The sequence below is a fragment of the Belonocnema kinseyi genome, chromosome 2 (genome assembly GCF_010883055.1).
Source record: "Belonocnema kinseyi isolate 2016_QV_RU_SX_M_011 chromosome 2, B_treatae_v1, whole genome shotgun sequence".
Classification (NCBI taxonomy): domain Eukaryota; kingdom Metazoa; phylum Arthropoda; class Insecta; order Hymenoptera; family Cynipidae; genus Belonocnema; species Belonocnema kinseyi.
In genome coordinates this window covers 45,896,690-45,911,283 of record NC_046658.1, presented here as the reverse complement: position 1 = coordinate 45,911,283, position 14,594 = coordinate 45,896,690, and the positions used below count along the sequence as shown (strand labels likewise).

Below are 14,594 nucleotides of genomic sequence, written 5' to 3'. Positions count from 1 at the left end.
TTGACATGGCGCAGTACACTCCACGCGAACGCTCTCAGACTGTTGAAATTTACATTGAACAAAATAAGTCAATTGTGAAAACTCGACGTGCATGGAGTGTTCAGAACACTGGCCCGTACGAGTGCGATATTTTCATCCGATCGCCTTGGTCGCTTTTTATTTGGACGCTTGGGATTAGTAAGTGCCTCACCTGTTGAATATTTTTCATACAAACGATACAATGTAGTCGCAGAAGGCGCAGTTTTCACTTTATTTATTTTTCTCCATGCACGTTGAGTTTTCACAATTGACTTGTTTTGTTGAATGTAAATTTCAACAATCTGAGAGCGTTCGCATGGAGTGTACTGTTTCATGGCAAAAATCTCCTTAGACTGATGCTTCAAACGCGCTACGTCATTACTCGATCTGTCATCTCTGTCAAAAGTTACAGTGTTTCCAAATCTTTTCGTCGAATATGGCCAACCCTGTACTATGTAAAAAGCCTGTGATTGGCCAGAGCACGCTACCGTTAAGACTAGTTACACTTGATTGATCAATCAAGTCTTTTTTTAAACCTATGAGGACGGCAAGTCAAATCGGATTGGGTATTATATTCATTGTCCTTATTGATGTTATTAGGGTGTTTTGAGATTTCCATTGGTCCTCTCTGTTTTCTTGGAAAAATATTGTGCGGCCTGTTTCGATATGATACTCAGCTACTGCTGACTACGTGCAATGTTTTAGACTGACGTTAATCTCATGTTCCTTTATGCGTTGGCTCACCATACTCCCGGTTTCTTCAATACAGACTTTTCCACAAGAAAAAGGGATTTTATATTCTCCCGCATCATAATCCTATTTTCGCAGATGTTTTAAATATGGTTTGGATGTTTTCTTTCCCTTTCTTTCGTAGGTTGTGTTAACTTGTTGTGAATATTTTCTTCTTGCTTTATCAATATGTTTATTTGTCTATTCGTTGTGTAGTAGGATTTATTTAAAGTTTTGTCATTCCTTTTTTAAGTTTTCTGTATCTGTTATGGAGGCAGTTCCATTTTCTTGTTGAACTGGATATTAGGGTGTAATTCGACTAATGAAATCGGAAAACTTATGTAGTTTATCTGGTCCGTATGTCCAAATGAAAAAAGTGTCTTTAAGGGGTTATATACCTTTTTGAGGGTAAAAATTGAAGAAATTTTGGATTTTTTGGAAGGTTTGTAGCAATGATTTTATTACACTAAAGTTATTACTTATTAATGGTACATGTTTTTATGAAAAAAACTAGCGTCTGCTCTTAAAAAATATAAATAATTAACGGAGTTATGGCAATTCTCTAGAAACCCTTTTTTTTTAAAGCGGCTTGCGGTGACCACGATGGAAGTCCAACAGGTCAACTGAAATCAAAATACCGAAAAAATTTCATTAGTATAGTATTCTTTCTAGTTCGTAAACGATTATTAAAAAAAAAATTTGGTTTCTTCTGCATACAGTAAGGATTTTTTCAAAGTCTTGACGTTGAATGTGAATCCGTTGTATCTGTTTGATAAAATAAAAAGAGTTTTGGTCGTGAGTGACAGAGTTTCCTCTGAGATGATTTAGTTAATTGGTGAGGAAGCGGGCTAGGTTGTAAGTTATTGAGTTTATTGCGCTGACGATCGGTTTGAGTGGAATGTAGTTTTGGAGAGATAGGATTAGTAGGTATTAATATAGATATTATTTTGCTGTCAATTTTTGAGTTATTTCAGAAGTTTTTTTGTTTTTATGGAGTCTTTTGTAAATTTGTTATATGTATCGCTAGTTAGAAGGTCATTGATGCTGTTGTTATTGTCTTCTTTATTCATTAATACTGTTATGTTGCCTTTGTCTGCGGGCTATATTATCATGTCTTTATTTCGATTGAGTTCTTTAATGGTTGTTCATTCTTGTTTTGTTAAGTTTGTGGAGGGAAGTTGGGTTTGGCGTAACATGTTGACCGTCCTGTACTTTGCAAACTTCATCTCCGATCTCATACCTTTTATAGAACACTGTCTCAATAATACTTACTCCTCTTTCAATAACCTATTCTACGATAAAACCTCAGGAGCAGCATTGGGATCGCCAATCTCACATGTAATAGCCGACATCTTTATGGAATATCTAAAAACTGAAATCTTAAACCAATCCAAGCCTAAACCGAAAATTTGGTTCCGTTACGTTAACGACATTTTTATCATGTGGAGACATGGGCCAGGTGTACTGCACAAGTTTTCCAATTTCATCAGTCGATTACTCCCTAATGTCCAGTTCACCATGAATATTAAACCGGAAAATTGCCTTTCTTGGACGTACTAGTTTACAAAAGAAATTATTACACATTAGGAGGTAAACTTTACAGATAACCCACCCATGCAAGCAAATAACTACATTCCGCCTCCCACCACCAACCATCTCAAAAACAATTGGTCGTCAACTCCATTTTATACGAAGCTGTCCTTACAGCAGATAAAGAGAAGTTAAAAAATGAATTGCAAAATATTAAACAAATCCTAATACAGAACGAATACGTAAACGAATAAATTGATAAAACAATAAGAAAATGCTCTAAAAAAAGTCTAGCCTACGAAAGAAAGGGAGAGAAAACCGAACACCATCCTACCGTAAATTCAAGGTTTCACAGAAATAATAGGAAGAATTCTCAACAAACACCATATCAAAACTATATTTAAACCTCCTGCGAAAAAAGGACAACTTCTAAACAACCCCAAAGCTTAGGCACCTCTCAGTGATCCGGGAGTTGATAAAATCCCTTGCTCTTGTGGTAAATTCTATATAGGAGAAACCGGGAAAGCGGTGAGCCAACATATATAAAGGAACGTGAGAGTAAGGGCAGGCTAAAGAATTTCACGCAATCAGCTATATAATACCAATACGAATTAGCTTTCTGTTCCCCTGGGCTTTTAAGAAAAGGCTTTGTTGGACAATCAGGTACAATCAGTCTTCATGGTAGGACATCTGGCCAATCAATTCATCTAAAGGATTAAATTACAATGTTCACGAAACGTCGACAAGATTAATTGTTTTTCACACGATTGAAACTTGATATAACTCCTTTTTATTATTCACCATTAACCTTTATTTGTTAGAAGATGGGGCATCAGATTTTTTTATATTTCAATGTATTTCTAAGTGAATTTGAAGTTGCGCCTTATAAAAATGAGGTACAACGACGGTTATCTGACTTTTGGCTCCCAAAAATTATTATTGTGCGAGTAACTATTTTTTTTATGAATACTCACCAATTACGTCATAATTAATCATGGTCTTGATTTAAATTTAATGAGTAGGATCTTCTCTCGATTTTATTATTTTTTCCAAATGATTAGGAACTCTATTCTAGCTTAGGCAAGAACTTGAGCTCAAGATTTCAAAAAATCTATTTTGCTAAAAAAAAAAGCTTTTAACCTTGCAGTTATACATTATTTAACTCATTCATTAAAATAATGTCAGCATATGAAGATTCGACACGAAATTTCCTAATCTCTCAAATCATCCTACTTTGAATGTTGTAGATTCAGTTTATGCACAAATGTTCTTATTTGAAGTGAACAATGAATTTTCAAACGGTCGAAAAAAATTTAATTAACATTTCTGCCTTAACTTCAAGACTTTTTACTTACATGAATACAGTAGACAAAAATGAAGAGAAGAAAGAATTATGAGATAGTTAAAACTCAAAAATAGGCATTTGCTAACCAAATTTATTAAAAAAAAAAAAACAGAAAATTTACTACTCTTTATGAAAAATCTATTACCTTAATTAACTTCTTTATTATGCCCCATTTTGCATAAAAAGGGTACCCTTTAAGTGTTAAAAGACTACCTTTTCTATCCTATTTTTTCTCCGATAGAGACTGTGAGACCTAATATAGAAATATCGGTTTTTGGAAAATTAAGTTATTTAAAATTACCTCAGGACTTTTATTTTAAAATTGATTTATTCGAGGTTTGATTTTTGCTGTCAGTATTTTTCTTTTCGAACGGAATCAATGCTGATTGTGCACTTCTGTGCATGAACAGACATTTATCATATTTTGCATGAGAAGACTTTTCCCGACTGACATTCTCATTCATATGTGAAAAGCAAAACGCCTCTCACTGCAGAATTCGAATATATTGTTGGATTTTACACCTCTTCTACTCCTTGAATAAATAAAAACTTATCAAAACAGAGTTTTATTATACGCAGATGTCATGTTTGAAGAAAACTATTATAGCTTTTGGTATTAAAAGCGTTGAAATTAAGACAAAACTTTAAAATTGAATTTCTCATTTTACGCTATAAGTGCTAGAATTACATATTGTTTAGATAATTAGGACCTATTTCTGTGTATAAGAAAATTATTTAAATAATTTGATTGAATAGCCAAATATTTCAGGGGACTTAAAATATTTCTAGGGATATAAACGAGGGTTTTGAAGAGAACATTAATGAATAATTTAAATTTAATTCATATTCAAGGGGTTTCAAATGATTTATATTTATTTCTATGAAACTTTACGAATTTCCAAGTTTTCAAGGGAGTTTAAAGAATTTTGTGGCATTTCCAAAAATTTCAAGTAATTTTAAAGAATTTTACAAGTTACGAGGGATTTCATGGAAAATCTCCTTATTTCAAATACTTTTGATGATTTTAGGAATTTCAAAGGAATTGTTATATTTGATTAATTTTAAATGAGGAACAACAGAAATTATATCAACACATCACAGTAAAATATGTATAATTGAAAATTCTTCATAAACTATAAATATCCACCACAAAAACGCAAATTAAAATCTTAATTTATAATTGTGAACAAATTCTAGCTAATGACGTATTTCTTATTCAACAAAAACTGAGAATGAATATTCTCCCAATTCTATTTTCCCCAATATTTATTTAACCGAAAGTCGTGAAACCAAATCAAAATTTTACATCATTATTATAATTTAGAAATAATATTGAGCATAGTTTTTATTTTACTGAATGACTATTTTACATAATATTGATTTTCCGATAATTTAACGGTAATTTGCATTCTCTGCTCAAAATTGTGGGAATATTAGTTGTGCAGTATTACATATTGTACATAAAGAATTTAATATCTCTTAAATTAAAAGCCATACTATCCCGTTCTACAAAGCAAACTAACTTTTTATTTCGATTGGTTTTACAGAGCGTATTAAGCAGGAAAAAGGAGCTTGCGATGCCCAAATGCTGTGGTCAGCATGCCAAGCCTTAGCTAGGGCAGTTAAAGTTGCACCTCCTGGAGCCCCCACAGATCAAGCTGTTAGACCACTTGAACCTGAAATTATTGCAGTCTCGAAAGCAGCACGTACGTAGATATTAATTTTCCTTTTATCCAGAAAATTAGACAATTTCTTCTGAATGTAGGAGATTATCTTAAGAGAATCAGTAACTGTATCACTGGAAAATACTGAAAGGCTCTCCCAGAGTCGAAGTGACCAAGAAATTAGCCGGAAGCTTTTTATTTCAATTTAAAAAGATTAATCAGCATAGGCGCCCCACGCCTACGGAAAAGGCTTTCGTGGCCTATTAAAACGTAAATTAAAGTAGTCCGGCTATTGGATCAGGCTGATGAAAAATCACTAAAATTAGTTTGTTTTTTTGGCGGAGAAATATGTCCTCTTTCACATAATGCCTTTCTTAGGGGCTCTTTCCAGACTAAAATTTGAATTATTATTGTTTAAAGTCGTGTCAAAAAAACATGGGATTTTATGGAAAGGACTTTCGCGGACTTCAAAAATGGTTAATTTTAGCTTTAAAATACGTTAAATATTGTTAGGAAAACTGTTTTGGAGACAGAAAATATGATTTGAAATTTAAATTACTGCTCATTTGTACCTATTTCGGGGATATTTGAGCTGAATTTTAGCAAAATATACCGAGGTAAAATATGATGACAACGGTGTGGCTTTGACTAAAGTTGGCAAACAACTTTCGCTGGAATCGGCAAGTGCGCGAAGTTTCAAATTATGATGTTGTTTCCTGTATATTTGTAGGTTAAGTGTACTTTCGCGACATGTGTTTAGGCTGCCAACTGCTAAGCGTGAAAAATGACCTTTAATAGAATCGAGTCAAATCAATATTTAAATTTACATTTTATTATTATTTAAAAACGTTTTTATTAATATTATTCTGCATTGAAATTGAACACAAAATTGAATAATTTCTGTGGTGGCCTAATTTTGTATTTAATTCAAAATTTCACAAAAAAAAATTGACTACTTGGCGTCTCCAACCATCACTTCCCGTCCCATACTGACTATTATTTTTAATAATTTTCCCTACTTCCCCTCACTTACACTCATTTCCTCTACGTTTCTCCATTAATTTATCATCACTTCCAATGCTTCTTCTCTGATAATTTCTTCCCACTTCACTTCTTTGGCAGAAAATATGATGGACAGACCATAAGGGTTTCTGCCCGGGGCTACAAAACTCTAAAAACGGTATAGTTCAAAGAATTAAATAACTGCTGAGTTCTTAATATTAATAATTCCCAGGCCTCACAAACCGATCGTCATATTCGCTATTGTACCCTTTATTAGTAATAGCTAGTAGTGAAATATATTCACTTATTTTACAATTGGAAACATTGTATTTAGATAGTATAATCACAATCGGGAATCGCATTGATTAAACCAATCAAATTTGTAAAGTCATATTCATCGCAATAAATATTAAGTTATGCATTTACATTTTGAATAGCGGTTATTGTCAATAAAAAAGGACATTAAAATATTTTTAATTGAAATAAATGAATTTTAATTAACATGAAATAAAATAATTTTAGATCAGGTACATTAAAAAAAAGGATAATATTTTGAATGGAATGAAAAGGAATATAACTTTTATAGTTTCTAAATCAAATAATTTGAAATTGAATAATTTAAATTTTGAAGGACTTTAAATTTAAAAAAATTTTAATCAGCTCAAACTAAAAAAAATTTAGATTCAATTTTTTAAAATTAGACATTTCAAATCAATAAAAATAGAATATTTTCGGATTAGAATTTTAAAAATTAGATCTTTTAATGTTAGAAGAAATTTAAATTGTATTATTTCCAATTAAAGGTGTCTGAATTGAATAATTTAAAATTTATGAATTCAGGAATTGAAATAATTTGGCATTCGAAGCGATTAAAATTGTTTAGAAAGTGTTAGATGGGGACGAGCACAGCGAAAACGAGATTGATAGGGACGAGGTGAATGAGGTGATTGCGAAGTGGAAAAGAAGCAGGGGAAGATGGCTTTAAAATGCAGCACTGGCATATGGAGGATTAGGGGTGAGAGAAGAGATGTGGAGTATTATCAACATGGTATGGAAAGCAGAAGGGTGACCAGAGGAATCGAATAGAGGACTGGTAGTACCGTTTTTTAAGAAAGGAGAGGGCAAAATAGTGAAGGAATATAGAGATTTCACACTCATGTTGGTAGGATATAAAATGTATGCAGAAGTGCTTAGAAAGAGGTTGGAAAGACAGGTTGAAGAAAAAGGCAGTATAACACAAGCAAGCGGATTTTAAAAAAGGGATGGGAACCATAGATAATATTTACATGCTCAACTATCAAGTCATTAGAAGCCTAGGACGGAAGAAAGGGAAGTTAGTCACACGGTTTGTAGATTTTAAGTCAGCATTTGACTCAGTTAACAGGAGTACATAGTCATGAAAGGGAGAGAGAGGAGTAAATGAAGGTTTAATAGAGAGAAAATAAATATTTGTGGATATTAAGATAAGGGTGAAGGTAGGGGATAAGAATGGAGAAGATTTCTAGACAGAAAGAGGGCTCAGGGAAGGGTTTCCATTGAGCCTGCTTCTATTTGGTATTCTTCCGACAGATTTAGAGGAGAAGTTGGAGAGCAAAGGGAGGGGGGGCAGTATTAGGAACAGGCAAATTTTATTCATTAGGATATGCACATGATATAGTGATAGTAGCGGATGATGAAAGAGATATGAATCTGTTGATAAGAGACAGTGTTGCAAGGCTATGTGAAAGAAAGGGTTTAACAATGAATGTGAACAAGACTAAGACTAATATTAGTATGGTCAGTGTTACGCTATGGAGTAGAAATTTGAGGGTGTAAAGAACATAAAAGTGGGGAAAATGTTCATAAGAGGTTTTGAGATGGGGTATGGGAGTGAGTCGAAGCTGCCCAGGTTGTAGAGTCTGCGTCAGAAAAAATGAACCGCTTTCTTTTGAAAAGTAAATAATATATTCTTGTCTGCTTTTTGCGACGTGATTGTCCTACCAGAGGGCTACGACGCCAGCGCTATTGCATTTCGGTATCGCTTAAAACTTTGTAGTTATCAAAACTAAACCAAAATGAGCGACAAGTACGTAAAGCGTCATGAAGCGGTGTTTTCATATTCGCACTCCAAAGGACTAAAATTATCGTACTCCGCGGGGGCAAAAGTGATTAAAAAATTTTAAAAATTCGTTTTGAAGTGGAACCATCGGTATAAAATTTACAAAAATGTTGACGATTTTCTCAATCGGGGCTTAAAGCGAGCGACCTCGAGCAAGCAGGACAAGACTATACTTGACAACAATGGGGATTATACGGCATATTAAATACGGGTGACTTGTCATTTTGAACATACTTAAATGTAACGGATAAGAATTAGGCTAACTTAATTTTGTAAGAAATTTAGTAAACACAGAAGTGTTAAACGAAATACAAATCTTCAAAAATTCCTTGTTTTGAAAGTTATAGGAGCCTAGATTACATTACAAAATGTTATACGAAACAATGGAGTTTTTAATTCGTAGAAAATGTTCCGAAAAAAAAAAACAAGTTAATTATTCCTCCTGAAAACGTAGCTATTTGAAGTTGGACTAGTTCTTATCCGTAGCGGAACGAGACTAGTACTTTTTCGTTAGGGGATGATAGTCACTTTCTTAACTGTAACGGAACAATAGCTGAATATTCATAGAATTCATCGATATGCTGAGGGAAGAAATAGGTCGAGAAAAAATGGTGGCCAGGCAAGTGAAAAGAGCCTGGAATTTCAAAGTGAGATTCAGAAGGGGAGAAGGAACCAAATTGGACAGGCGTGTGCCCTAGAGCAGCGATTCCCAAACTACTACCCTGGGTCAGGTGGCTACCCGGCCCGGGGTGGCATCCCCCAGAGTAGCAGTTTGGGAATCGCTGTCCTAGGGCCTAGAGTTTAAGGATAAAGATAGAAAAAGTAACATGGGGCGTTCAAAATGGGAGAATGAGAGATATAAAATGAGGTTTGAATGTGGTATGCAAGTGAGAGGTAGAGATTGGGAGGCAATAGAGGAAGAGATGAAGGCATTGCAAGGGGAGGAAAGATGGGAAAAAATCGCAGATTCACGGTAGAACAGCTGGTATAGAATGGTTAATAGACAGGGGAATCAGAGTACCTGAAAAGGATTAAAAAGGAGAGTAAATGCAATAGAGTGGTGAGATTCAGAATGGAACAGGGTGTAAGAGCATGTAGATATGGGACGAATGAATGAGAGAATGTGTGTAGAGTATGTAGGTATGAGTAGGAAACATGGTTGTATATCTTAAAGCGGAGTGCAGGTGTCGAAGGTGGAGAGGAGAGTATAGAAGAGAGACTGAAATGGATTTTGAATGAGAATGGCCAAGGGAAGGAATGGACAAAGAAGCTGGAAGATCAGAGAGAAAGAGTTAGAGTTGGTTGCAAAGGGTAGATAAAAAAAGCCGATAAATGACTCCTAAAGAAGGAGAATTACGAAGTAGTGTTGCGGACTAGAGTCCAATTTTGAGATTGATAGTGGTAAGAAGAAATGGATGCCCAAGGCAAAGAGACAAGCGTTTAGAAATAAGAATCATAATTTCAGAGGATATGTAGCAAATAGTATAAGGCTTGTTTGTAAGAATGCATGTAATGGTTATGTAAAGACTCTCAATCCCGTAAAAGAGAGCGTGTATAAAAAAAATAAAGAAGAGCTAAATTAAGTCTTTCAAATTCAAAGCTTACGATATGCTAAAAATATTAAATAGTTATTACATTTTGAGAAATATAACTTAACATTCAAATCAATTAGACATATTTTTCTAAAAAGAAAAAAACTAACCGTAATTTTCACCGTTAAATATGAACACATTTTCAGTTATAAACCTCTAAACTTGAATTATTGGACTGGTAAGTCGATCCCATCGTAAATTACAAATTCTAATATTGCAAGCCTCATAGACTGGTTCCAACTAGTAAAAAAAAGTTGTTCGGTGATAGGTTATCAAATATATGTCATAATAAAATATGGATATTAATATTCGATCGATGCCTAAAAACCTCAGAAGAATCCTGTTTGAAGCCCGACAATTTGTTCTACAGCAAAAGAAGATCCTTTAGTGAAGGCGGTCATCGAAGGAATTCCAGACGAAGCTACGAAGCGTGGAGTATTTCCAGAAGATGCTCTTCGTGAGAGATTCCTCAAGGTGATATTTTTTGTAACCTTTTTTAATCTCAGATTATTTGAAAACACAAGAGTGACCAAAACCATTGTTGTCAGGTAGAGAAGATGGCGAGGAGGTTAGCCTTGTTGCCAGAAGAAGGTGCATCGTTGCCGGTATACCTTTTAAGTTACCTCCAGAGCTTTCTGATCATTCAAACGATCAATCCAATTCCAAAGAGTGAACTCGAGGATGCACCCATCGATATTGAGTCTCTAAACACATATGACATTCTTCAGAGGGCGAGGTAAGTGGGTTTCTTTAAAGTGGTTTAAACCTCTTCTGGCATGTGACTGATATATCCTCGAGATAAGAATTCCATCCGGACAAATAAAAATGCTGAAACCGTCGTTGTTACTTGTAACAGGGTGGCCGTATGTCAGGGAAAATCTGGAAATCAGGAAGTCAGGATTAAAAAAAATGCAAAAGTTGAGGAATTTCTGTAAGAAGCTCATTAAACATTATCAGCATGAAGTAATTTTCTTATGATTTTTTAAAATTTAGAAATATAGATTAATTAGAAATATAAATCGACGTGAATATGACCTGCACGCAGTCGCTTCCAGATACTTTTTTTCTCAAATCACTTTTTAGATAAAGTCGCCATAGTCATTTTATGGTATTAAAAAAAAAAATCCAAGGCATTTTCAAGAGAATAAAATAACTTCAAGGGATTTCCAAAGATTTGAATGATTTCAGAGGAATTGAAAAAAATATCGTGCGGTTACAAATGTACAGTTTGCAAATATTTTAAAGGACTCCAAGGAATTTTTAATTGCGTTAAAACATTTCAAAGGATTTCAAATATTTTAGGGATTTTCAAAAGATTTCAAGGAATTTTTCTTTATTCTATTCAGTTCAATCGATTTTTACAAATTTGATTTGTTATTTATTTAATTAATCTTTATGTCTTTCAAATTCACCTTGAATTCCTAGGAATTTCATTCAATCTTTTTGAATTCCTTTGAATTTTTTAAACTAATTTCAAATGTACTGAATTCAATGAATTTTTTCATATTTTTTCTATTGATTTGAAATTTTAATTTAATTTACCGTGAATTGTTATGCTTTTTTTCGGATTCTTTTCATTTCTCTCAGATTGTTATAAATTCACTCATATTTTACTGAAATAAATGGAATTTTTTCTTTTGAAATTCATTTTAAGTTTTTAGAATGGCTTAATTTTTTTAAGATTTTGAAGATTTAAAGTATATGAGGGAATTAAAAAAAAATCCATGGGATTTTAGTAATTTAAAATGATTTAAAAGCATTTAAAATATTTTAATGTATTTCAAAAGATGCCAAAGCATTTTGAAGGGATCTAAAGAGTTTTAAACGGTTTCAAAATATTTCGAAGGAAAAATCTTTTTATCATTTAAAAGCTTGCTAGTAATTTTTAATAGATTTCAATAATTTGAAGGCATTCCAAAGGAGTTTACAGATTTTAGGGTATTTTTAAAGCTTACAATGAATTTTAAAGAGCTTTACTTTCCAATTCTTACGCTTGTATTTTTTTCTTGAAACAAGTGAAATATTTCACTAATACTTCGCGTTAAGTATCTTTTTACTTTTTTACTTCGTTCATCATTTTCCTCAAGTGAAATTGCGTCGTTCTTATTTGGATTTGCCTCGTACAATCTACGTGATCATTCAAATAATATTATAATGCTAATTGTACCTCCACATCACTCACAGGATATCCATTGTATGGGTTAGAAGTGTAATATATTCCCATTTCATTCGGAAATTTCCTGGATTGATCTATCATATATTTCGTTACTTCAGGACACGTTAAAAGTAAATCTTGCTTCGTATATTCTCTTGGCACCAGCGTCAGCAGACGGATCTTTCTTGTGCATTTCTACAGTTTTTCAAAGCTTTTTAAAAATTGGATACTCATATGTTGCAAGGAAAGAATTTTTCTCTAAGCAATAATAACTTATAAACTTTTGAAAGCTTGCTGGTCATTACTTCCGTAAATGCATCCATCAGCTGTTTTCTTTTTTTTTTTGCAAACATAGTTTTCTCAGGACCTTTTTCGATACTTGATAGATTTTGACAAGGCGAAACATTAAATTTCCTATCTCAAATTCCATTATTTATGTCCTCAATCTGAAAAATCTGTTGAAATTCTTCACCTTCATACTCAAACTGTTTGTTTTCACATCCATCTACATCATTCAAAATTGGTTCTTCGTCATCGCAAATTTCCACAAACACTGTCGTTGAAATGGTTCTTCTTTCAGCGGAAAAAAATTTATAATAAGACAGACAACTCATGAAGCTGTACAAGTGGGTGACGAGAATTGCTGTATATCACTTTCTTGTGAATAGTTTCAAGGCCAGGACATTTGTTTTAGCTTACTCGAATAAATTTATTTAAAAGGATTATAAATTTTATCTTAACGAAGTAAATAATACTAAAAAAACATTGAACACTAATTATTCAAAACGATATTTTTTACTGCAGATATTGGCAAAGATGAAATGGCACTAAATAGTATAGGTATTCTATATTTTCGGCCAACAGTTTATTCTGGTAGTGCATTCAATTGGTTTTATTTCGACCGCATTTGTAATTAACTTCAGAGTTATATATCATCTTAAAAGAAAGGTAATTTACAGAAAATAAGTTTTTCAGCAAGAAGGAGTATTTTTTCAAGGAAAAAACTCGCAGGACATCTTCATCATATTACAATAAATCTAAAAAAAATCAAAGGTGACCCTTTTGAGAAAATTGACTTTTGTTTTTTCGAATAATGTACGCTATTTTGGTAATTCTCAACTTTTTTTAATTTTCTTTGTGGGATATAAAAGAATGTATTCCTTCCTACAAGCTCCTGTAAAGAAAATTTAATTATGTCAATTGGTTCCCACGATACAACATTTTTTTTTAAATCGTGAATTTTTAAATAATTCACCTAAATATTCATGCAGCCCTCAGTTCGTGAAAAGAAATGGTTGATCCACAACAAAAAATAGGTGTCTCATGTTTTACTTTGGAAAACAATACATTTCAGCCTCAAACATTTTTGTCACATCAACAGGGTCGTACTGCCTGATTTCATATGAAATCGGTCTGATACAATGAATGAATTCTTGTTGCAGAATTCTTAGCCGCATGTACATATGCTACAGTTTAATTTTCCGAGAATTAAATACACTTGGGAGTATCAGATTACGTAGACAAGATACACTGTTAATGTATCTCCTCGGATCGCGTAGGATTTCATCGAACCATTTGTGCCTAATGTGTTCAAATATAATTCTCGTTGTCCTGTGAGTCGCTCTTGTTCCGTCTGGAACTCCAAAATAAGGAGGTATAAAAAATATCTTGGCCTTAAAATGAGGTTAGCCGCTCGTTTAAAAAAATTTTTTGATTGAAAATTCAACTGTTTTTTTTTAAATTCGTCTTTTCGAGTAAAAATTCAACTATTTGGTGGAAAATGAACTTTTTTGCTGAAAATTTATATTTTCGGTTTAAAAACTCAACTGTTTTGTAGAAAATCCTCTTTTTGGCACAAAAATTCGACATTTTGTTTGAAATTATTTTTTCTTTATTGACTGAAACATCTCTTTTGGTTAAAAATTTTTTTTTCTCTAAGTTAATAATTCATCATTTTATTAGATAACCCGCCATATTTCTTCGTTGAAAATTCAACTATTTGATTCAAGATCGAGGTGATTGAAAACGTTCTAACAAAATGAAGGTCCGTCCACTCAGCGCCGCCACCAATGTAAATTATAAAATGGAATACGCTATATTTTTTTGCTAATTTTATGCAAAAAAAATTTTTTTGCTCTTTAAACTTCGGAGAAAAGGGTGGCGGCGCTAGCAGGACGTCCACTCAGCGCCGCCACCTACGAAAACTCACTAAAAATAATTATAATGCGATAAACGATCAGTGGAGATTTTTTAATTTATTTTTTTGCTCTATGGTGACATATATTACGTTTCTCAAAAAGTACCCCTAAGTCTTACCCAACTACTCCCTGTAATTAAAAACGTTTTAGAAGTTAAAGAGCCGCCTTGAACAATATAAAAATGATTTAGGACTCAAAATTAATAACAGGAAACTTGCAAATTTCTCTCATTATAATTTCACCCGGAACTACTCTTTCACGTG

General features: G+C 33.0%; 1 protein-coding gene across 4 annotated transcripts in view; it reads left to right on the top strand.

The window, feature by feature from the left end:
- Positions 1–14,594, top strand: part of LOC117183126 (MICOS complex subunit Mic60) — a 185,819-nt gene that overhangs the window by 119,007 nt on the left and 52,218 nt on the right. For all 4 annotated transcript variants that reach the window (XM_033376316.1, XM_033376317.1, XM_033376315.1 and 1 more), the window contains 3 exons: positions 5,170–5,328; positions 10,349–10,452; positions 10,527–10,714. In XM_033376316.1, the coding sequence (XP_033232207.1) occupies positions 5,170–5,328; positions 10,349–10,452; positions 10,527–10,714 (451 nt within the window). The remainder of the gene's footprint in view (positions 1–5,169; positions 5,329–10,348; positions 10,453–10,526; positions 10,715–14,594) is intronic.